Source organism: Venturia canescens, chromosome 4 (genome assembly GCF_019457755.1).
Source record: "Venturia canescens isolate UGA chromosome 4, ASM1945775v1, whole genome shotgun sequence".
Lineage (NCBI taxonomy): Eukaryota > Metazoa > Arthropoda > Insecta > Hymenoptera > Ichneumonidae > Venturia > Venturia canescens.
In genome coordinates, this window is record NC_057424.1 from 20,012,432 (window position 1) to 20,037,907 (window position 25,476).

General features: G+C 39.2%; 1 protein-coding gene across 6 annotated transcripts; it reads right to left on the reverse strand.

Moving 5' to 3' along the window:
* Positions 1 to 857: 857 nt before the first annotated feature.
* Gdap2 (ganglioside induced differentiation associated protein 2) lies at positions 858 to 24,542 on the reverse strand. Of its 6 annotated transcripts, none has more exons than XM_043415575.1 (12): positions 24,213 to 24,542; positions 15,939 to 16,127; positions 15,688 to 15,830; positions 15,314 to 15,446; positions 15,105 to 15,214; positions 13,636 to 13,875; positions 13,300 to 13,468; positions 8,471 to 8,624; positions 6,584 to 6,723; positions 5,960 to 6,014; positions 4,987 to 5,130; positions 858 to 4,869 (listed from the first exon to the last, which is right to left on the reverse strand). In XM_043415575.1, the coding sequence occupies exons 2-12, from the start codon at positions 16,121 to 16,123 to the stop codon at positions 4,813 to 4,815; spliced, it is 1,530 nt and encodes a 509-aa protein (XP_043271510.1). In that variant the 5' UTR covers positions 16,124 to 16,127; positions 24,213 to 24,542; the 3' UTR covers positions 858 to 4,812. The 6 variants fall into 6 exon arrangements, with proteins under 6 accessions (XP_043271510.1, XP_043271515.1, XP_043271514.1 ...); XM_043415580.1 differs by having other exon boundaries at positions 13,300 to 13,444; positions 24,213 to 24,539; XM_043415579.1 differs by lacking the exon at positions 24,213 to 24,542 and adding an exon at positions 18,706 to 18,895.
* Between the last annotated feature and the right edge of the window lie 934 nt (positions 24,543 to 25,476).

Genomic DNA, 25,476 nt, shown 5'->3' on the forward strand with positions numbered 1-25,476 from the left:
AATGGAATTGTAAAAAAGATTGAAAGTTTGGAAAATTTTTCAAGGAACGATTCGAACCACCAAAATTTTGAAATTATATTACTTGAAGGAATAAAACACTCGATAGTTGAATAACACACCACTTTCTACACGTCGAGAGAAGCGAGCAGAAAAACACTTGTGCGGTATGGCGATACACTTAAGCACACAGAACAATCGAAATTGGATCAAACGAGTTTGGAGTTTGGTAAAGAGCTCTTAGCTCAAACGGTGCACCCGTCGAGCCAACTGACAGAGAAATAAACTTCGATAGATTTATTTTTACAACCGGTACCTCAAAAATGCTGCATACGAGATTAAAAAAGCGACAGAACACACATTCGGTAATAACACATAGGCGTAGGCGCCATCGGGCGTGTGATTCTCTCGCCGAAATATTTCTTATCACCACGTTTTCAGCCGAAAGTGTGTGCCTCCGATAAGGAAGTTTTATTGCCCCCCAATAGTTGAATTCCCGCATGGACGCTAGTTTGAAAATTAAATGGGCTGGGAAATATCCCCGAAACGGAGGGAACTTACAGGGAGATCGAAAAACAAGAAAAGTCTCGTAGCGCGTTAGACAAAACATTGAGATGAATTGAAATTTATTTGTTCACAACTAAAATCCGTCCATATTCGATATTTTTATTGAAAACCAAAGCGCAGTTTTCGGCTGAACGGTCAAACGAACACGACGAAAGGTAAGCATGGAATGAAAAAAAGATCGAACTGAAAGATTTTCAAAAAATCGTGTTAGCAATTCATCGAAAACTTGCAAAATCGAGATTGGAAAATCGAGCAGGATTTCAGGGCAAAAATAAAGATTCGAGTCGTTGGTATAAGGTAATGGTGTCTTTAATAATCATATCAATCAATAACCGCTCTCTATCTAATATGTATAATAGAATAACAACAATATGAGAGAGTTAACAATATCTCTCTTATACTCTGTGTCACTCTTCCACACATTCGCTCTCCTATTCTCTCTCTTTAAATTCTTTTTCCATCGAATAACGTCAAAATGTCTTTGCCGTAGGAAAAAAAAGAAATGGGAACGTTCGCGATGCTTTAACGTCTATAAATGGGGCTGTTGAATGTGAAGAAATATGGGACGAATCGAGGATGATCTACCACTCGCGATTTATAAAATAACACAGTAAGAATAACTGTGATAATAGTAGGAATAATAAAATTATCATTAAATAAAACGCGAATATGTGAGATTTTGAGACCATGAAGATGCGGGATGTTTAGTTGGTTCGTTTGTGAGCATGTGAAGCGGCGTGACGAATGTTACTTCTATAAAATAATAAATACAGCGATAATAATAAATTGGTTTTAATAACCGGAGAATTAGGTCAGCGTAGGACGCTCATCGATAAATAATCGAAATGTGATAATAACTACGATGTTTGCAACGATCATGATGATTATTTGAAATATTACAATCTTACGCGACGCGTGTCTCGGGAAACGAGACTGACTGAAAATTCACGATGTTATTGACTTTTACTTTGTTCCATAATTTGGTTTGTTCGTTTTAAACAGTCGATCGATTTTTCACTGCGCTCTCTCTCTCTCTCACTCTTTCTCTCTCGACGATCTTACTTTATCGCGAAGATTCTCTAAGACACGAAGGGGGCGGGAGGGACCTTAAAGATGCGTGCTAAAAAGGTACGCGTAGTACATCGATCGACTAATTTTATTATTATTTGTTTGTCTGTTTCTTCGACAGGAGCGCAATTTTCTACTCAACGAATTTCTTTTCGCGTAATTAGACATTGGCGCGAAGCGCGAAAACGCCGTTTTCATTCGGCACAAATTTCTCGGTCTCGTCGGCAATGATAAAATATAATAATTATGAATTAATCGGTAAGTAGCGCCGCGATTGATTGTCGGACCGTCATGAGGTTTCTTTACTTTTTCTATTACTTTTTCTCTTATTTATAAATATATATGTATTCATGCATTTTCAAGCACATTTGTGTATACATATATATTTATTCATTTATTTACTCGCACATCTCCGACGACTATGGCCACACTATCGCTCGAGTTTTCCCTCCATCTTTTTCTTCTTCTTTTTTTCCTCCTCATTCGCTTGATCAAAAATGTTCAACAACGGCGCAGCCTCTAAGAATAAGTGGTGGCGCAAAACTCTTCACATTTCTTATTGCTTCACCTAACCTACGAATTTTAAAGCCTAATTTTGGGTTACGAACCAACGAGCGTCTCGGATAGTCGCTGGCTTTGGACTTAAGCGCGACTAATTTTCTTCTATCTTCATTTCTAACGATCATTTGTAACTTTGGCAACGTTAGAGATTGTTTTAGCTCAGTTATTTTCATACGAAAAATATTCAACGGCTTCATAGCATTTTGAGATGATAATGTTACGGCTTTTTGTCCCCGTGATCTATCCAAAACGAACTTTACTCGATTGATTCACAAATCTTTTGCTTTCCCCATTAGAAAACGTTCTTTAACGAAATAAATAACTTATTGGTGAATTATCTTCGATTCTTCATCAAATCATTTAAAAAATTGAGGAGGAAGAGGGCGACAGAGTTTTTAGGGTTATTATTATTTTCCTGCTCTTAAAAACTAAGGAAATGCTGTTTCAAGCTTTCTTTTTGTTCATTTTTCATTGTGTCCATCTCCAGGATTAGAGCTCATAAATCTTGTAGGACAGATTGATAGACGGATGGACATAAAAGTATGAGAGTGTAAGAAACCCTAAAAAGTAGGCAATGTATTTGTAAGTCGATTACTAGCTTGCTGTATGAACTGTACATTTATTAGACCGAACACGTCGCAGCCGATATTATTCGCATGCGAAAAATAAGTAAAAAATACAACACTCATGATTAATGTATGCATTTGAGAAAAACTGCAAGTCAAGATGATAAAATAATAGAAAAATAATTCAAGATTCGTCGATGGGTGAATAAAAATTGTACAATTTAAATAAACTTTGGGGAGTCTCTCTCATTGCCAAAATTGCAATGCTCCAAATTCGACGAGGTTCGTCTATCCGAGAGTCTCGAGAACGTACGATGCCTCATCTACACGGGGTCACATTCCACCAGTTGCGTTTTTCAAATATGTCTTTTTTTTACATAAAAATCGAATTCACTTGACTTTTTCTAGGAGCTGTCCTTCCGGATTTTTCCGAGTTGACTACGAGACTGAATTATATCCACTGTTATAAATTTGTTCTCAACAAATTGATTCTTCATGTTTTTTGATCTTTTTATAAGAATCACGCGACCAGCAAAATCTCTCTTTCTCTCTCTCTCTCTTTCTATCTTAGCAAATTTCAAATATTAAAATATCGACGATGTACAGTAATCGTAAAGACGGCTCTCTGTAACACGGATCAATCGGCACCTCACAAACGCTTTTATGCCGGACATTTCAGGGGTTTTAGGTTTTATGTATATATATCTATGTATATATTTATATTATATATTCAAATTTGAATCTCTTCTACTCCCAGTACTCCGTTAGCAATTTTTCTTGCGCTAATCATCGTTAAAAAATAACAAGAAAAACGATTACGATACTTGTCAACGTTTAGAAAACGTGCGATTTTGACGAGTTTTTAATAACGCTGGGAAATAAGCACACTCTACCACTCATGGAAATTCGAAATATCCAATCGGAATTTATATCAATTTTTCTTTTCTTTCTCCTTAGTGTGATCCGACCAATTCCTGATACTCGAAGTCTCGAAGCGTCAGAGTTCCCAATTGGACTGGAATATGGAGTTACACACACACAAACGTTACTTCTTTGTGTTAATATATTTGAATTTGTTGGTTTGTTCTTTCGCTTTGTTTCCTATTTGACGCGAATCACGAATATTGTTCATGATCACCGATGTATGGCAGTCGTTTATTCATTGTTAATGTGTCGCGTAGAAAAAGCGCGATACAATCACGCGATATTCTCTCATAAGATTCCTCTCGTGCTGGCTTTTTATCTTCAAAAACGTGATTAGTTGATTAACAACGTGATCCACTATGAAATCCTCCCACTTTTCTCGTCACGATGCGTGACAAGTTTTTGTAACCGTCCTCTGTTGTCCTCTCAAGCTCATTTTGCTCTCCTAATCGTGTTACAATTGTTTTTCTTCCCTTTTTTCGGCTTGGCCGATCTCGAGCGCAGAATACTTTTCGCTACTTCGTGAAGAGCGTCGATTCGCTTGACATCAATTGATCTCACATTTTTCAGATATTTTCGTTTTGATACCCGTAAAATGTTCTCAAAAGTTTCCATGGAATCAAAAATTACCGGCATTTGATTTCGTTTAATGTCAGTTTCTGAATTGTCAAGAACTACGTCGCAATTTTAGAAAACGTCTTCACACCACGTTTCGATTCGAAAGTTCGAAAGTGACGAAAAATATCTGCGCTTGAATTTGTTCTTACGCATTTGAAGTTAATAACAAATGAAACAGTGAAGAAATCGACTATAGTCAACGATGGAGGATCATTGATGGTGTCGAACCGATGGACCTTCAATCGACGGATTTATCGTTGCTGTCGAATCTACAATCTGGCGAGATATTCATTCTTTTTGGCGATGATGATTTCATTTCATTTTCGTACTGTACGTACGATATATCAACCGCTGAAACTCGAGGAGGCTCGTTGTTTTTCGATGTTTCAAAGACACCGGGAATCGGCGAGCGCAGACGAAACAAGGACAGGAGAATGGAGACGATGATCCACGGGATATTCCGGGTTTGCTTTTCCAGCGATCCCGGCTCTACGTCGTTTAATCTCGATAGTTACGTCAACGGCTCACCTACACTCTGTTCAGGCTGATAATACCTCGTACCATTTATCTGAAACAAAAACGAAAAACAGTTAGACATGGGAAAGAACAAAATGTAAATTTGACTGCTGATGTCTCGTGTTGCATGAGCACCGACGAATCAAATTTGGGAAAAAAACGATTTTACCGTCATATCGTACTCCGTGATGTAAGCAGGAATCTCCAGTTGTTCGGGCGACATGATCTCGTAAAGGTACTCGACTCCCGGTAGATTGTGAAACTTTTGCTTGATCGCAGGTGCCATAAAAGTGGTGAACCACCACGTCATCATCTATAACAACAAAAAAATTGCAGAGACTGTGAAAAGTGGTTGTAATAATTGAAGCCTCGATTATTAGGCATTGCAGAAAATTGGTGGAATTTTCAAAATCATCGTGTACCGGATGAATTCTCGGTCTTTTTATTTCCTTATCACGATAAACGAATACTTGAAATAACGTAAGAACTGTCTTGGACCGACAAGAGACGACAGATAAGGAAAACACGGGAGTTATTTAATTTGTAATGAAAATATTGACTTTGATTTCCGTCATTAAACCAAATACCCCGGGCAATTGCAAGACGAATTTATCTGAATATGAGCCACTTGCTCACGAACGTATCAAGGCTGGAGACCGAATCAAGAAAATAATATATTATTCGTGAATAAATTAACGGAGTCGCTTGTAAAGCTATTTGATTAACGTATTTAACCGTAGGAAATCTCATCACATCGAGACACTGAATCTGAGCGAGCTGAGATGTTGAACAAAAAAAATGAGGATAAAATTAAAGTGGAGTCAGCAAAGGTCTACGTGAAAACTGCCGAATTCGTGGCTGATGATATATTTTAAGAACTCGTCGTTCAAAAGCGAAAAAAATAGAACATGTTCTTCGTAATTAATATTTCATTGTACTGGTCAGTTATCATGGCCTTTGAAACACGAGAACAGACACTCGCAATTGTTGGATTAGATCGGATAAGAAAACAAGCGGATTCGTGTAAAAAAAGAGGAAAGATCAGAAGATAATAAAGATAACGAGTTCTTGGAAAAACGTGTTTAAAATGCAATTTTGCGTTGAGAATAATTAGAAGAAAAAATTACGAAAACTATACCAACCTTGGTCCAAAAAGTGGGATGAATAATGTAGAAATGCTTGAGGTGCTTCTTATATCTGAAAATGAAATAGCGAATGCATGGTCAGCTGAATATCTTCTATTCTTTAAGCTTGCACTAAGATGATTTTTAAATGGCAAATTAGGCAAATGATGTGTTATTTCGTGAAATCGCTCATCGCTCAATCGAGAGCGATTCGAATGCTTCTGATGACAGCTTGAAACGAGCATGCCAAAATATCTCGATGGCACTCATGATCACATCCCAAAGCTTTTCGTTACGATCGAAATGTGAAATTTACAGGGGAAAATGCAGCAGATTTGAGTTTTCGGCAACAATGATCGTCATCACAAAATCATTTATCGAACGAGACTATTTTTTCGATCTACAGGTATGTAAAAGAAAAAATACATAAAATTTTAACTCAAAGTTTCATAAATCAAGCAGCTTCGGTTATTTTCCAAGTTTCGTGCTCACGATTGTTGCCAATTTCATGCACGAAGAGTCATGAAGAGCACACGTGACAAACTCGAAATCGAGAAAGTAAAGCTTCTTACAATCAGCAGTATCGTGTCTTACGTGCTTTTCTCTTTACAATGTAAACTTTGTATGATTGAGGTAACTTACTTGTATGGAAGCACGTTGTAAACTTCGCGCAACCATTGAAGGCTAGGATAATTATTGCTGGTCGTCTGGGTGTGGAAATAAGCGATTACGTAATCACCTTTGACGATCGGATCCAGCAATTGTATCAAGTAGAGTAAGGCCTGTAAATAAATACGAATGTCATTAGTGTGAAAACAGAAATTTCAAGTGACGGACTTCGTAAAAAGTAGCAAAATAAAGAAAACACGATTCAGAGTTTTTACAATGATTTTTGCGTCCATGGCTACCTCCATTATTTTATTATGATCGATGAATCAGCCAGAAATGAAAGGGAATGGGGTCGTCGAGACACCGACACCACATACTCGCGCGTTTCTGTAGTAACAAGATCGATCCATGGAAGGACGAAGGGATTCCGAAGCTCGCGTGTCCTCGAACGTGTGGGGAGAAACAGCGACGAACGGACTAGACGAGCTTTGCCCGAGAGCATGAGACGATAACCCACTTTCTCCTAGCTTACTTCAATGACGGGAAGGAAGGGAGGTGTTTAAAGGGAGGAAATCCTATCGGACGAAGGTAGAGATAGCCCCATGTTAAGCAGTTTTTAAGGACGATTTGAACATACTTTCATTTCGGAAATTCGAAAGATCCCTGAAAAATGTGGGACCGGATCGAAGCCTTCTGTCTACGGAAAAGACAAGAAACAAATTTGTAGCTTCTCAACAATTGAAGCGATTCGAGCTTGCATTACCGACCTCAACGAGTCAACGATTGAGCAGATAAAAAAAATGATGGCTTTGCTTAAAGTTTCATTCTTCGCGTTATTGATTTTGTTTTCACATGATACATTATACGCGGAGATAAAGTGTCGACGCAGGTACATGCGAAACATAATTATGCAAAACGAGACATGAGAAAAAGAATAGGTTGAGCGAGATTTGATCGTGTTACTCGGTGTATATAATAATGAGCACGTGGGGCGTCCTTGGTGCGGGGTTATCGCGTTGTACAAACTCCGCGAGTTTAATTATACTCCAGAGTCATTACCATTAAACGCGAACGAGATAGACGACGGAACGAGACGATGAGAAGCGATTCAACTCGTTTGTATTTTCACGCTTGCGTTTCCAACGTTTCGACATATTTTTCTCAACGGAATCGAACTCGACACATTCAAAAAATAATCATTACAAAACAAACCTCGATAAGGCGCGGATGAAAATTACGCTTATTTACTCCTTGTCATCGAGTCTCGCTGATTATTTTCTCATCGAGATAACACGATAAATTCAATCGTGTGCGAGAATCACGATCAATGCATATAATAAAGCAATTTTCCACTGGAATTGATCAGCGAGCTTGATGCATCACGACTGACGAAACTACTAATAAAATTTTTCCAATATTTCTTCCCATTATTCCCGTAATAAAATGGCAAAAAAGAAAGATTTTAATGCGAATTCCAACGATTTGAAAATAGTGACAATGTGTAAGAAGAGCAGACAGGAGATGATGATGTGGTAGACCGAGTGCTCGTTTCCTTCTCTATTTCTGTACCAAGTTGAATATCGATCTTCTTTGGCGCAACTGCAGATTCACCTCATTCTACGAGCCTATACCAACAAGCAAACTCTACGTCATCGACGTGATACAAAATGTCCTCTTCCATTTTACTTTTTTCTTTCCTTCTCTCTCTCTCTCTCTCTCTCTCTCTCTCTCTCTCTCTCTCTCGCCCTCCGTTTCTTTCTCTCTCTTCTCCCTCTCCATTCGTCGAATTTTCTTTCTCTGACTGCGGCTAAATTTTGTTTTCCGCCCTCCGCTTTCTCGTTCGTGTTTGTTGAATATGTTTATAATTTTTCTTCGCATCTTGTATCCGCGTGCTGGGATTTGAAAATGAGAATACTCCACCTTGTCCAGATTGATTTTTGTGGCCGGAAACCACTTTCCAACGAACACGACTACCGGCCGACCCTGTCGATCCACACCACTCTGATACAGACAACCGATCCCGGAAACCTCCGTCAGATCTTCCGTTTTTGCTCTTCTCAATAACCTCTCGTACCTAAGAAAAAAGAGAACGAATAAATAAACACGTTTTCTCACAATTGACAGTTAGCTTTCTTCATTATTTTTTGTACTTGTGACGTTACGTTCTCGTCCTCGTAACGTTGTATTCCACAACGTTACAGTACATTTGTGACGACATTGAATTATTACGATTTTTAATGAGAAACGGAATGAAAAAGTTGAAACTAGTAATGCAAATGCACGATTGATCGATCTGTCGCAAGTTTTTTTATTGAAACATCTTAGCTGGACATTGGGAGAAATATTTTAAGGGCGTCGCGAATGACTTGTTAATCGAATCCACGCGTTGAGATGCAAATTCATCCATCATTGTTATTCAGACTCGCGAGGACTGTCGACAACTCGTTCCGATAACGGTCTCGAGCACGAGATCTCGACCTTGACCGGAAGGAGGACAATTACCCGACTCGTTGCTTTTGTCGTCTCGCTTTTTTTTAGCACTCTCTCGTCAAATGTCCTCGATCTTGTTTCATGCACATTTATTATATGCCGAGACGCTTGAGGCAGTGAAGAGAGTCCACTCCTCGTGGTAGCTCATAAGTTTCTTCCCAGGAACGAAGAACAAAAGATCATTTGCGAATTGCACTTTAACGAGTGAGGAAAAACCGAGTGGGAATGATCCGAAAAATCCGTTGAATCGTTACAATCGAAAAAGCTGTATTTCACGATTAAAAATATAAATTCTGGTAGTTTTGTGAGTCTCCTGAAAAAGTGTTGTGAATATAGGACGAGCGAAGAAACGAATCGGCTGATTGGAGAGGAACGACGGAGCACGTGGGTATCCTTGTCCTCAAAAAGCGAATCGAAGATTTGAGATATTGGGGTTACACGAGACAGGGCTGTGACCTTAAGAGGCTTTGCTCTTTTTCCTCAGTCGCCTCTCACTACACCCTCCCCTTCTTTCGGCAAGTGTATGAAATGATTGAAGCGAGTATTCCGTTGAATTTGACCTCGTTGAAGTGAGTGAAACTTTGCCCGAGTTAGAAAAAACTTCGAATGGTCATTTGTTCGAAAATCAGTGCGCATCGAAGTTGCGACGTAGAAGTTTCATTTTTCTGTTTAAACGTTTCCACCTTACGTCGAGCGTCGGATTATCGAAGTTTACAAACTCCCAATCGAACCGAGCCTTCTCACTCGCGTTCGGACGGAAAAGCAAAATTCGCCAAGTTCATAATGCAAAACTGCGATGGCGCAACTTCGATATCGATCGATCTGTAACAAAGTTTCGTCGTGATTGTTGCCACAAGCCTACGAGGTAAGCGTGTCGGTGGGATCGATCAGCGTGAGAATAAGGAAATGAAAAGCACGTTCGCCCTCATCACCCACGACGCACGTACTCGAGTGAACATCTTTTTGGGTCAAGTACGCGAATTATGAAGCCGTCGCGCATACGACGAAGGTTTGGAGGATTTTTTCTTGCACCGGCTCGAAAAGCGCATATTCGTTTTGCTCTGAGAACCGTGCGGCTCGGATATGAGGGAGCTAAGAGCCTGAATTAGCTATAAGTCTAAAAGCTTCGAGTTATTAGGTACGTCGACTTTGTCAAACAGAGGACGTGACCTCCGGCGAGCATTTCCCCTAATTCCTCGCTCTCTCAGTCGTAAAAGCATTGGCCTCAAAGGTCGTCTCGATCACGGGGACAAAAATAAACAAAACAAAGTTCCAGCTGTGACGACTCGAGCTCGTTCCTTCCATTTTTCTTCCCCAAATTTCGTTAAACTTGGAGAGTCTAGAAAAATCCACGTTTCACTTCAATTCATGTTAATTCGAGTGAGAAAACGGGATGATCGTTCGGTCAAACAATCTGAGTTTGAAATGTACGAAAAAACATATTTTTTGACGAACATAGGCTAGTCAATTTTTCCATCGATCTTAAACAATTCGCGTTCATTGATTAGGACTCGCTTAATGAACAACGCCTCTGCTCGAGCCGTGTGCAAATTGTGCACTACACATGTACGAGCTTACAAATGTATATAATAACAGTTTTTCTAATCGGCGATTCAACCCACCGGTCCTCGTCGTCATCCTCGTCCATGATGCGCACGTCCATCATGTCGATCATCACCACCATTTCTTTTCGTTGTCCCTTGCCCGATGTGACAGCCCTCGGACTATGATTTTTAAGGATTTATTCAGATTTTTTCGATCGTCACTTTTTTTCGCGTTTCCAAAGAAATTGGAGTAACTTTGACCCCCGGATTTGGAGGACCGCGGGAGAACGAAGGCGAACCCTTATTCGGGTTGTTTTTAACGCGAACGGGGAGCGGTCGCGATTCTACGTCGACTTCCGAGTGTTGAAAAATTGCACTTTTCTTCTCACATGCGAATGAGAGATTTTAGAGTTTTTCGAAGAGGAAACTCGCGATGAAAATGGGGGTTCGGAGAAAAAATATAATTTCTAGAGCTTTCGTCGCCGCACCGAATCTCCGGAATCGACAGCCCGAGAAATCGATTCGAGCGATTTATTTGCAATGGAGCACACTCGTCGATGGCTCTGTCGGAACGAACTACGCCGCTACTTTTGACGAGCTTCAAAAGCCGTACCCGCGGATCCCCGATGTCAGAAGCAGAGCGCGCACAACTCTCGCTCGTTTAGCGGCTCCGGCAGCAGCGACGGTCGTGAAAATTCACCTCGTCGCCCCGTGGCTAGCAGTCGTCGCGGTTTCTCGTTGTTTGGGGAAAGGGCGCGCAACTTAGCCAAGCGCGCTTGCGTCGATCCCCCGACCAACCAACTCCAAGATTATCGGGGAACGTGCGTCACATGGCAAACGCGTGTTACGCGCCGCGATTATTATTGCTTTTTTCATATTTTTCTTTATTTATACGCCTTAAGGTCTTCGTCCGACTGCTTTGTTTTTTCAGCGAGGTGAAAATAGCTCGATCCACGGATTCCGAATCGCGACGTCGATCGTATTCTAGATTCAATTCTTCGTTTGTTTATTACGTTTTTCATCATAATATTTCATCGAATCCTCGCCGGATTTACGACACGCGAGCGATTGACAAAGTTTTATTTATAATCAGGCCAGTTTATACTTAGATTTTAATTCAGCAGAAGCCAGAACTGTACGAAGTCCATCTCGACCGATGCCCATCAAACTCTTCACTCTCTTCGTTTTGGCATTGCGAAGAAATTACGATCGAGAGTATTTCGGGACTGGGATTCATCGAATGTGATCAAAGTATGATTCTGGATGCCAATTAAATGGGATTGAATGATTCCGAGTCCGATTTTCATTTGGATTTTATGCCAATCAGCCCATTGGGACTGAAGATTCTGAATCGTCATCAGCTTTTACTGGTTATATAAAAATTGCCGAGTTCAAACGATTTTCCATCGACCATTCCTTATTTATTTAGCAAGAATTTTAAGGATGCTGCCACTATGCATTCGTGGGTGGAAAATTTTATAGGAATAACAGCTGGAGAAATTGATCAAAATTTTCGACTTTAACACGCGTTTTTACAAAAAAACCAAATCATTTTAAAGTTCTACACTGATGAACCATTTTTTTCACAAGTTCGAAGATTCTAAGTTTTTTTTCAAATGAAAAACCTTTCAATATGACCAAAAACGACCTCAATCTTCAGAGCGTTCCTCGAACTTAATAAAAACGTTTGATTCTGAAGGACTCTCTTCGTTTTTCCATAACAAAATGATCGACGTATGATGGAGTCCTAATCAGAGTGTATTCGATGCTGAAAACTCGAAAAAACTTTGGAAAAAAGAAAGCAAAAAGGAGTTTCATCACTAAGAAATTGGGGCTGTCGTCCTAGGAGAGAAATCCAATTGTTTCTCCATGAAAGTACTAAATTCCGAACACGACATTCTATTAAATATTCAATTATCTCATTAGTGAGATAATTGAACAGAAACATCATTATGAACGAGATTGTGCATGTTACAAAAATGATTGACGTAAATTGAATCACTGAGCGGAATCGGAGCACGGCTTCATGAAAACGTTTCTCCGAATGATGACTGGAAATCGCTATTGAAAGTGACTGCGAAATTATCTAAATCCCGTTCCCACGTCATTCCGTTCCATCTGCGTAGGCTGGGACGCGAATCGTTTACTCAATTAGAGCATCAACATTCCGCGTTAACTCAATTTAGCATTAATCTTTTATTTGTTTTAACCCACTTGCTATAAATATACGAGATGTCACGACAGGGATCGACTCGAGCCTCGTAAGCTCAAATTCAAAACGGAATTGCGACTCGAAAAATCCCGTGCAACGTTTCTAATGAGACTCACCTTTCGTGCTTAACGAAAATTAGAAATAAAAAAAAAAAAAAAAAAAACAATCTAAAAAATATTCATGTTTCAGTGTAACGAACGAATGGAAAAGGAAACGAATGAAATTACTTGGAAAATTATACGCGACAAAAATGTTTTTGTTTTTCTTCATAAAAAGCATCCAATTCTGATCCGCCTTTAAAAAACGTTACGTTTGAATTGACTTTTGTAAATTTATATTTTAGTTCGCTGCAGAATTTTAATAATATATAAATGGGATCGGAACAGTGTGACCCAACGCCAAGATCGAATATGTTCCATGCAGCATCGAAAGAATTCGTGAATTCGAGAAGTTTTCAAATCCCTGGATGCTCTTTTCGCGTCTTTTCGTTTTCGTAAACTCACCGTTCTTTTTGCTGCATTTGTTTGAGCATAATGTCTGCAAGAGGATCGCTGAGAGGTCTCTCTCCTAAAAGTCTTTGCCGATCCAAATCGCCTTGCATCTGAGTGAAGGCGTGCTCGCCGACGTTGATCGCGGTATCCAACTGTCCTGAAAGTTCAACGGTTTCGTCTCCTATACAAGCGATGAAAAAAAAACGATTGAAGGGGGATGAAAAAATGTGGAAAGTCGAAAAAAAATGGATCGTTGAAAAAAACGTAAGCGATCGAATAGTTTCTTATTGTTTTCTATGAATTTTTCCATCGAATTCAATATTGACATTGACTCCCCAATACGCTTACCGTGTAACGCATGCTGCGGATTGTCGATTATTCTAATTTGCCGATCGGGCAAAAGCGGCTCCCCGTCTGCACCGCCGACGTCGCTTGGCAATTGCCAACAAGCGTTTTCCTGCTCCTCCATTGTTCGTGGAAAATACAGCGGCAATAAAACTTGGTATATACCGAGATCACAGGGCTCCAGAGCGAAAACAACGCAACTGATCGAGTCGCTGTACTGCTCCAAAAATCTCCGAACCGTTCCTGATCAATGGGAAAACAAAAGCTTCGTAATTCGCCATTTGAAATTATTTCATTCATAGAAATCTCGTACATTCATTAAGGTGGATCACGCGAATCTAATAAAAAATGAAAATTCCAACTTAAAGAGTAGAAATTTGGGAATACGCTAGAAATATACACCGGGCATCTATTCCCGGAATTATCATAGAATCTACCGTACAGTTGTCGAGAAAACAATTAACGAAAATCATATTTTTTGAAGCCTTATACATAGGCTCTTATGGCAGGCACATTCGCCCTGTGCAACGATTTCGATTTAATGAAATTAGATTCTCCCAACTTTAAAGAACCAAAAACGAGAATAAGAAAATATAATGTGTTTAGGGAAATGGAAATGGAAAAAGAAAAACACTTAGTTGATTAAGGTTAACGAGCAATAACGACATAAACGGTGGAAGGTTTGAGAACACCATGAGCCAGCTGATTTAAAATATAGATGTAGCATACGCATATAAGTAGAAAATGACTGTTGTCACATTTTGCTTGATATTAAAAATTTCTAAATTTCAACAAATAAGTTACACATTATTTTAATAATTGCGAGAATAAATTTTAATCGTTTCTTTGATCATCAAAAGAGTAAAAAAGTTCAGTTGCTCTTTTGAATCACAAGTAACGCATGATCTTCCTTAATCCCATAGAAATAATATTGCGAATCTCAGCAATGTACAAATAGTAAAGAAAAAATTATAAACGACAAAAAGAATGCAACGAAATATCGACTCCGAACAATCAGTAGATTTTTCTTCGAAAGGAAAAGTTATTGTCCAATCCATCCGAATTGTTCTTACGACAAATGCAATACGACCTCTGCCGTCATTTACAAGACCAATGAAATATGTTTGTCAAGGTTGGCACGATAAATGATTCAATAATTTAAAAAAAAACGAGCAATTCGGGGCGTTTTATGGTCAGGTTTATGTTTTACAGAGAAAAAGTAATGAAAACTATTGAAATCTCTTCATTTTCTAGTAACGTTAACGAATACGAATATAGTACCGAAAAAGATTTATGTGAAAACACCTGGAACCATATTATTTTCACAACCCCATCAATGGTAAATATCATTACTATAACTTTTCAAACACTGTAAGAAAATCTCAGCTCCTGTGGGTACAGGATTCCAATGAGTCCTCGAATGCATTCATTTTGGGGGAATGTAATAAAATTGAGTGGAAAAATATGCTTACGGAGTGCTATATGGGCCCCAGCATCAGGTGGATAATTTCGACGAACAGAATTAATCACAGGCAAAGCAATACTGCGAAGTCCGAGTTCCCTGGCTTTCTGGAGCACGTTTCTGTGAAAAAATATCATTTCCAATTGAACGGATTATGTAAATCCAGGTTGAGGATTAATTTTGATAGAGAGTATTGAGACTAGGTACCGAATTACGTACCTGTAGCAACAATGTAACGTATTTTGAGCTGCAGTTTGATACTTTATATTGTAAATGGGCCCAACTGTATGAATGATGTAACGAGCAGGTAAATTATGGCCCTGCGTTACCCTAACTTCGCCGGTTCTGCATTCTGTAAATGAAAACAGCAACTTGGCATGAATTTAATGGTTAAAATATACAAAAAAATATTTAGCGATGAGCACAGTTCGCAAAATGTTTTTTGAGTAATTTGTGAAGAAAAAGTAGAGATTTTTGAATAATTATGAATCACAAGTCATGATATTTTTCATTATCAGCTAAGAAATCATCAGTTTGTGAATTATTTAAAAATCATTTCACGGAAACCTAAAGGATAGGGAATGAAATGTTACCTTTAATTTCGATATCGATTTCGAGATTAAGAGCTGGTCCAGCACGCGAAAATATTCTTTGGCACGTGAGACTATTGTCATCCATAGTTTCGCTCGTAGGATTTACCACAGCGTCTACTTGTAGAACCGATATGTCGCCGGTCCTGGAAAAATTGTAGAAATGTTTATCGATAGAGAAAAAAAATGGGATGAAGAATTTTTTAATATAATAGAAGAAAAGAATGGCTTGCAAATCATAAAAGTTGATTCACCATAATGCAATCTTGTGATTGATCGCAGACCGACAAGGAAACGGGCAGTCTGCATGGGGCGTTAATTCTCCCAGGGAAGTTGAGTAATCGGTGTAGCGATGCTGAACAGGCACGTCTGCCCATCTTGTGAGTGTCCTTAACTCGACTAGTTCCGGGGCTATACCCAAGGGTTCCATCAGCCTCATTCAGCTGAAAGAACGATTTGTAAAAATTGATCATTAAACCTTGGACGACTATAAACGCCATCAAATATTATTTGAGGAACGACAACTCAAAGAGAGCAAAAGAGAGTTGACTCTAGGAAAAAAATAATTATAAACAAGGGAATTCAAAGTAGATATCAACAAAAACTCTTCTCAGGTGCCTCTACAAAGTAATTATGATTAAAAATGATATTTTGTCATGGCATGTTTACTTTTTTTTCATACATTATAAAACATTCTGAAGGGATCGATTGTCTTGAAAAACTTCTCCAAATTGCTACCCGGATTCACTGGATTATTGGCATAAAACCAAGTGACATGTCTGGAACTTTACGATCGAAAAAAATTGTATGCGCCAAAATCAATGTTAAGGAAGATATCGCTTTTGACTTATCGAGATGTCTTTGGAGCCCAAAATTTACGACAAATTAATATAAATTATTCAAAAACCTTAATAATTGATAGAAAAAAATTGCTTTACTTTTTTTTGCACTGTTGAAAGAATGGTAAAGCACGTTTGTATTCGACTCGAAAAGCAGGGCGCTCGGCCTAACCTCGCAGCGACGAACTGTCACGCGCCATATGTAAAATCAGCTGTTCCTCTCGCGCCCCCCCCCCCCCCCCCCTCCGCCCCGCCGCTGCTGCTTTAAAGTACCGCCATCTAGTGTGGGACATGTGCCACATTGATTATTGCCAAACTTTCATTTATTGCACGATATATAGTCAATCAACGGACACGAGTATCCACACGAAAACTGAAAATGAAATTGTGCTTGTTTTCCAATTCCAATTATGATTTTTCCGTTTTGGGAACGTGATACAATGGAGTAAATACTTTTGTCGAAATATTCGATATTGCATTATCTAATGGTGGAAATATTGAAAAAAGATGGTCCAGGAAGAAAAATACATAAAATATTTATTTTAGATAATATTCCACCGCAATAATTATAATTTTTCACAACAAAAAACGGGAAAATCTCTTAAAATTAAATTGTTTGAAATCATCACCGTTCCCCTCGATTATCGCACTGCATATTCTAACTTAACATTAACAATTTGATTGATTCGAAGTTCCATGAATTTATATGCAAGATTTTCCTCCATTTTATTGGTATTTTGTGTGCGATTAAATGAAACGAGAAGCAGATTCATTAATATTCTACAGTCCTCATTGAATTCATTCATGTTTTTTAATATCTGGGAAACGAAAATATAATACTTCCATAAATTTTTAAATCCCGTTCAGCGATGAAAAATGTTGAATTATTTCGAGAAACACGGATACGGTCAAAGAACTTGTCAATCCGTATTCCAAGAAGTTAATATTCATAACATCGTCGCACTTCTTAGTTTAAAAAAAAATTTTTTTAAATAAAAATAAAAAAAACAATCCCGGACAAAATGTTTACGAGGACCGAGAAAGATCAGCTGTTCGCGATGATTGCGCGTGGACAGGCTCCTTGTAACGCAATAAAAATTCAACGTTCTTTTGTCCTTGTGCAATAAAATTTGTAAAAAATTACTTCTCGTAAATAAAACGTACCCTCACGAATAAAAAAAAGGCCGGAAATCAATAACTTTCTCGCCCGACTTTCCACGATAATAATAACAACAATCGAAAATAGTGCTCGAAAACTGGTTACCGCGCAATATTGGCCTTTGCAGTGGTCCGGAACATATAGACATCGGCTGACGGCGTTCCAGTCAGTGTGTCACTTCTCCTCCCCTCCCGCCACCGCGAAAATCTTCGTAAATATATATATAACACCGCTTGACAACGTTCCAAGCGCCTACTCTCCTTGTGTTTCTTTGTTTACTCGAGAAACTTTTGAACTCGCGAGTACACTATCTGATTCGATTTTTACGACGATAACGTTGAGGCTTAGCGAAAAAGTGATGCATTAGGAATAATTGAATGAATAAAATGACACGCAAAGTGGCACGTCAAGCGAGTATCGCGGTCAAGCTCCGCTCTCTTGTTGCGCTGAGCCCGCGAAGCTGAACCCTCCGTCCTCTGCTGCTCGTTCCATGTTCCACACAACGGAAAGCGTGCAGTACCGACATGTTTTTTTGTTTATGTGAAATGAAGGCGCAGGCGCTACTTTTCACTACTCCCATCGCATGCGCGAAGGTTATTCCGGGAATTTTAAATCTTATTCTTTTCGTGATTAAATTTTGAGGATTAAGCTGTGAGGGAACTAGCTTAAAGTTGAATTCTCGGAGTTTATACGAATGCGAGGATCGTTCTTTCTCATTCGTTTTCTGTCGCGTGAATTGCAATAATAAGGTCGTGGGCTGCTTCGATACCCTCTAATATGGTTCTCTCATGTCACGGAATCTATAATACATTACGCGCATTAAGCCGGAAGCCCCATTTTTTCTTCAAACCGAACGATATACACGAGGGCACGGCACGATTACCGCGAGGGGCTTCGGAAAAAAATCCGTTTGAATTATTGGACGATCGCTGTACCAATGCACCGCGTTTGCACTATCAACCTTAGCGTGTCTCGTTTTTTTTCTTTTACCGAACTCAAGTATCGCACCATCGTGTCGCATACCGTGACATTGAAAGTTATAATCCTTTTAGCAGTTTGTACAGGGAATTACTGCCGACACGTATACACCTTCTCTTTCATAAATCTTTTTGCAGAATTCCAGTCTTTTATATAACAAAACTTGACAAATACGATTAACTGGGAAAATGAATGAACGATTTTCTTCCGAGCCGTACTTCTTCGCTCCGCTTCCGCCATATCTTGTTTAGTACCAAAACTCGCCGCTGTCGCTGATTGTAAATAGTTCTTCGATTCCCCGTTTACACTCAGCGCACAAAGTGAATTCATCATTTATCTGGCTCGGAAAAGGTACAAGATTATTTTTCAACAGGAAACTTGAATTATTTTGCCGAGGGTAAATAAATTTCAATGACAAAAGATCCCAGTGAGGGGAATTTGCGTTTTTTTCACCAAAGTGGCTGCCCCGATCGAATGGTCATGACAGATGGAAAAAATGTCCGAATGCGTATCTCCATTTTTCTCGTGTAGAAAAAACATCGGAAAAAATTCGTAAGTATTAAAAGCGGCCAAGGCTTTCAAACGTAAAGTTCGACTGACAGGCCTCGTTTACGCGATAATTCTTTGTGTCTCTGCTCCCTGGTGCACTTTACTGCTCGAACTTCTGTAATACGAAACAGCAGAATACTGCTCGGGAGACAAATGCGATATCCTCAAATTGACAGTGACAGCGTCATTTTAACGTGATTATTATACCCTTGAATTCAAGCACTTGGAGGCTCGTCTACTCGAGTTGTGAATTATCCATAACAAAAGTGTACAGCTAATACTTTGTCGTGTGACGGATTGCTTATGCGTATGTTTTTATTGCTCATGTTTCGACGGTCGGAAGTTTCAATTGGTGTGGGAACGGTTGACCTTCATGTTGCTCGGGTTTAAACTTTGGCCACGCTTTATGAGGAGGATTTCAGGCCAAACGAAATTCCCTATTTACTTAGAAAAACTGAAATGCTCTATTCGCTCATCATAATTTGAACCACGAACAAGAAATTTTTGGTTAATCGCGAATTTTCTTTTGGTCAATCGATTCAATAAAACGCTGATAAATATTTACGCGATGATCCGGTTTCTCTAGCTCTTCTCGCGAGATTGTACACTTCCAGTTGGAACGTATACGCGTGGGACTTGCAGAGTTCGAAGGCCAACGTGTCTAGCCGCGATGTTATTTAGAAACGAGTGGAAAGAAATTCCTGAAGACATCGGCGATGTCGCTGAAACTCAACGTTTTTTCTTTGCAACCGACGATTTTCAAAATTTCGATGCGACTTTTTACGACACGAAGAAACGGACGAAATGCCTCGGGAGCTATTTTCAAATTCGGGCATTCCAAGAAATTTTCCATTATCGAGTAATTTCCTTCTGTTTCGAAGGAAAAAAAGAAATACGTCATGGGTGATATGACGAAACGCGAAACGTGAATCGCTTTCCAGCACCGCGAACGCTTGAGTCACGCGTTCAAACGAAAGACAAAATAGAAACGCGTAAAAGGTGTAAATGTGTATTGATGATTACCCGTCCTCTTATTACGACGTACAAAATTATATTTTTATTTCTCATTTCATCGTCATTAAATGCAACCGTAAAAACCTGTATTATGAAAAAGCCACGAAAAAAATGATGAAAAAAAAGGTCGCGTCTATTCTCGAGGACGGATGGAAGAAAGCGCTGCCAAGTTGGCTGGATTTTTCGACACAAATAATACCGAATCAAGTTTTATCGTCAGCCCGGATCATTCGAGTCCACGAATGTATTTTTTCCATTTCAATTTTTAGTCTCATTTTTACATTTCGACAGAACACCACGTCACGTGCGAAAATACGAAGAAAATTGAAAAAAAAAAAAAAAAAAAAAAAACGCGTGTGCAGGAAATTAAAAACTTTTTAAAAGATTGCGAATACGAACCGACTGGAATGGATTTGAAGTCCGAGAAATTCACAAAATCGTCTCAAGTTTCCTCGAACCGTGCCGAGCGTGACCAACCAATCGATCGGCGCGATCGGTTTTCTTAGAAATTTTTCTCCGAGCAATGTCCCCGGGGAAAAAATAACATAAAACTAGAAAAGTGTGTTTGACGAAGGTGTAAAAATCGAGGATTAACCGAACATTCGGTGTGTTCATACGCGAGAAAAGAGGCGCGGCTCGTCACCATATTACAATGGAGATAACGAGAACTGCATGAGTTTCGAAGAAATCGACACGTGCGCACGGAACACACATTCCTGTGTGTTTTTCGATACATACATGTTGATACAGCGACTGTTCGAATCACGTTGTCCCCCCCCCCCCCCCCTTCGTCGTACTTTTATCTTTCGGCCTCTTTCGCGCGGTAGGACGAATTTTCGTTCGAGCGTATTATCGATAATTTTTTCTCGGAAATCACAAAATTTCGTGGAGTTAACGGCGAACGTTCCGAGCAATCTGTTAAAACTCGGGAGTCGAAATTTCTCGCTTATTTGTACCACCTGGGTAAAAAAAAAAGTAAAATAACGAAAACTACGAAAATTTCAGGCTCCTCGGACTCGAGGGGGGAAAGTTTGAGGTTTGTTTTGAAGCGTGTATGCGGGCGCGCGAGGAACGAGAAGACTGCGAATTCGTATTGTTTTATACTTAACTCCACGAACTTAATTCCACGATAACTCATCCTCTCGTGTTCGTGCGCAGATTATTGAACGACACGTCACACCGAACAATGGTTTTGTACTTCTCAGCTTTCAAATGTATAGATCGAATGAAAAAAGTCGATCGAGTCTAATGAAATGCAAAAATAAGGCCGCAACAACGGAAGGGATTGGGTCGAGCATTAAATATGCGTTTTATAGAGAACTAGAATCGCATTAGCGAGGACAAAAGTGACAGCTCAGAGGATTTTTTAAACCGCTCAATTAATGCTCGATCAAACTCTTGGGTGTACTTCGGCCAGCTGATGAAAAAATTTCAGCTCGCAATTTGATTATCAGCTTTCGGAAGTTCATATATCCGCAAACTCTTCACAAAGTTCTCGAATAAACAAAAATGACGAATCCCTCTGAAAAAAGGGGGAAAATAATATTATTTGAGCGACTGTCTTCCAACTGTCGTTCCATGTTTTTAGTTGCCAATGACCTTTCGAGAATTAACAACAAGTGGGACATTCGTCGTTTGAGCAGAATGAATATTCGAGTGTATACACAAAAAAGATCGATGGCATCATGAATAAGTGAATAACACAGTGATTTGGAAGCGTCACAAAGTTGAATCATAATGAATATTTGCTTCGGAAAGGAACATGCAGCGATGACCCTTTCTTGCCTGATGCGAGGGCAAGAAGGAACACGAACATTTCTGAAACAAGGGCATCAACGTTTGTACAGTCATAACACAGCACAAGCACTCGGTGGAGATAGCGAAGCGTCCACAAGCCTGCTGGATCGATAATATTATCAATTATTAGTGTCGTTTATAGCTGCGTGTATGAGAAGAAGGGAGAAAAAGAGACGGAGACGGAGGCGAACGAAGAGAGATCGAGACAGAAAGGGAGAGAGAGAGAGAGAGAAAAGTGATGGAAACGAGGCAAACGGACGAAGAGGTGAGAGAGACAATAAGAAAATGGAATGCTTTACACATAAAACAGTAGCGAGAATAGTATCGTTGGTTGAAACGAAAATACTGGAGAGATAAATATGAAGAGACGTATGGGAATATGAAAATAAACAAAAAATGAGACGTGGCTCTTCGCGCCTCACACGTCGATTCGAGTCGAACAAAGAACCCGCAGGAACGGAACTGATAAAAAAAAAATCGACTGGCCCTGATTTGGACGGCTCTCCTCCCTCGGTAAACAAGCTTTATAATATTTACTACCTCAGAAACGTCACAGGCCCTACGAGCTCGACATGCATCATAAAATTCCTGTTTACCAGCTTTGTTCGTTGGTACGTGCAGCGCGTGAGTGGTCTTCGAAGACGAAACGAGCGTTTTTTCGAGAATTTTACGTTTCGCGAGGTACATTATTTACGATCCTCTCATTTTCAAGAATGAAGGCTAAAATGCCTGCTTTTATTGGTCTTGCTCGAATAATATTTTTCTCTCGTTGAAAAAAAGAGTGACGTCATAACACGAATTCAGCCCCGCGTCAAGAAAAACGTATAAAAATACATTCTCCGTGTGCATCGGTGCATCCAAAAAGCTTTGAGCCAAACCAGTCCAGCGTAAAACAAGAAATTATGCACTCTTCTGTTTTTCCTATTTATTTTATTTTGACAAGAGTTTTATATTTTCGGAATTACTCGTTTTCTTATTCGAAGGATGAATTTAGCTCGCACACTGTTTTTTTAGTATCCTTGTTCTACACGAGAATATACAAAGAGTCGTTTTTCCCACGAAATTTCTACGTTTCGCTTATTTCGGCAAGCGAATCAAAATCCTCGGTTATCGGATTTTGTTGAAAAAATTGAAAACACGACTGAGAATAATTTACGCGAATAAATTTCAACCCACCGTTTGAATAAAAAGTATTCAAAGTTTTTTTTTGTTTTCTATAATGAGTATTTTTCAATAATGCTAGTCGTTGAACGAACGTTAATGGGAAGTTTAAATAACTATCGAGCGTTCCTGCAACGTTCGTTACCTCATGCGCGATCTTGTTCAGAAATACTTATTTCCTGTATCGCGAGCGTGCGCGTTACGTCAAAACCTTCGCTTTTTTGATGCAATAACTAGCGTACAATTGAACGTTTTCACGCCTTTTGTATCCAATTTTAGTGTTTCCGTGCAAATAGTCCTCGAGACCTTCCGGTGCTTCTGGGTGCCTCTTTATAGGTTATTTACCCGCCGTTCCGGAACACGTCTGGCTTATTCCCGCGCAAAATATTCACAATGCGTGCAACGGGAATAGCTGCGATCGCGTTCATCGGCAAAAAAACAGCGAGACTCGCAAAACATGTTATCTTACCGAGGACAATGTCACAACCAAGTTATTATTAGATTACGAAGTCTCGGGCGAAGTGAAAAGAAAAATGTATACGATCCTGCCGCGAGTCCGTTGTATCTGTCGTGCGAGTGCGTTATAAACGAATTTTATATCGTGAACGTTGAACCGTTTCTATTAAAATAATTTATGAAATTTCAATACATTCGCTTTATTTGAATTTTCATGAAAAATTCGATTTTTTTTTTGTTTTTTTGTTTTTTTTTTTTTCAAACAAACATAGATAAAATGATCATCAAATTTGTCCGTTATACAGAGAAAATATTGGAATAGAAATATTGAACATAAATGAAATTCATTTTTGGATCCATCGTATCGGAATTTGGAAAAAAGTTTCAGTTGCGAGTGATATTTTAGAATTTTTCGCAGTGACAGACCAACTAATGTTCAGATGTGTAAAAAAAATGATCTCATGTGTGCTCCTTCCAATATGCAACTCTCTTTTGATAAAGTTTGAATGCGTGGATAAATAAGTGAACAAGGAGGAACGCGGGACACGTGATAAATAAATTGAGTGATAAAATACCTGGTTGAACTTTGGCTGCAAGTATGCGACGAGAGGCGAACGTCACGAAAATCCCATGGACCAACGATGTGTACGCGCGAATACCGATTTTATTCTGTTTTTTCTTCATCCGATTTCACTATCTCGTTGCACGTTTTTTTTAAATTTTTTATTAGTTTGGAAATATGTACACTTACAGATATATTTATATAGATTCTATTGTTCGAAGAAGAAAACGATGTGTGAGAAGAGCGAGAGCAGCCCGGAGCTCTCCTCGATTCTCTCTATACTATCTATACACCGCGGGCTCTAGCAGCGTTTTGACCCGACGTGACCAGGCACCAACGCAATCTACCGTCTATAGCCAATGTTGTGTTGTATATACGAGCGTACATATATATGGTATGCATGCGCCTTTGCCGCCCGACTCCGAGGTCCCGTATATATACGATATGAATACAGTGGGAGCTTCGTAGCAATTGGATACCACAAAACATCACTTTCTATACTTAAGAACTGAAATTCTGTTAGTAAACGTGATAAATATTTAGTATCGTGACATCACCCTAAAACTTCTCAATTTATTTTATATCATTTTTAACATTGATTAATATCGATCGAAGAATTAATTAGTTAACAAATTAATACCACATGGAACATCAACGTTTATACCGCAGTTACGAAAGCTTTCACTGTATTTTTACCTGGTGAGTAAAGTGTACGGCTCGCTCGAATGTATATATATATATATATATGTATATACACGTAGGCAAACTCCGCGCGTGTATCTCCAAATTCACTTCACATTCGACCCGCGAACTGTCGCCACCGGACATGCGTATTGACACTCCATTGGGAGACGCAATCGCTCTCGCTCGCTCTCGATGCTGTACATTTTCATAATTGTTTTTCAATCTTTTATTCATTTTTCTTTGAAACACCAATTCAGGGATTCCTTTGTGAAAATACTTTTATTTATCTCGAGAATTATTTCATCTTTTTTTGGTTTCTGGAAGCTTTTAAAGAAATAATTTTGGCCTGAAGCGGCGGTTACGTCGATTCGAATATGTCGTTGAATTATTTCGAATGACATCGCGTCGATGATACTCCGTCAGTTGAACACGCAGGGAAAAATATCGAGGAATGTAAGCAAACGCTCGAACGTTTCGTCTTCCGTGTAGTTCGATTTGCGTGTGATCGTATTTTGTTAGATATAAACAAAGGGAAAGAGAGAGAGAGAGAGAGTGTGGAATTGAAAAGAGCCTTAAAATTTTAGGCCGCTCGA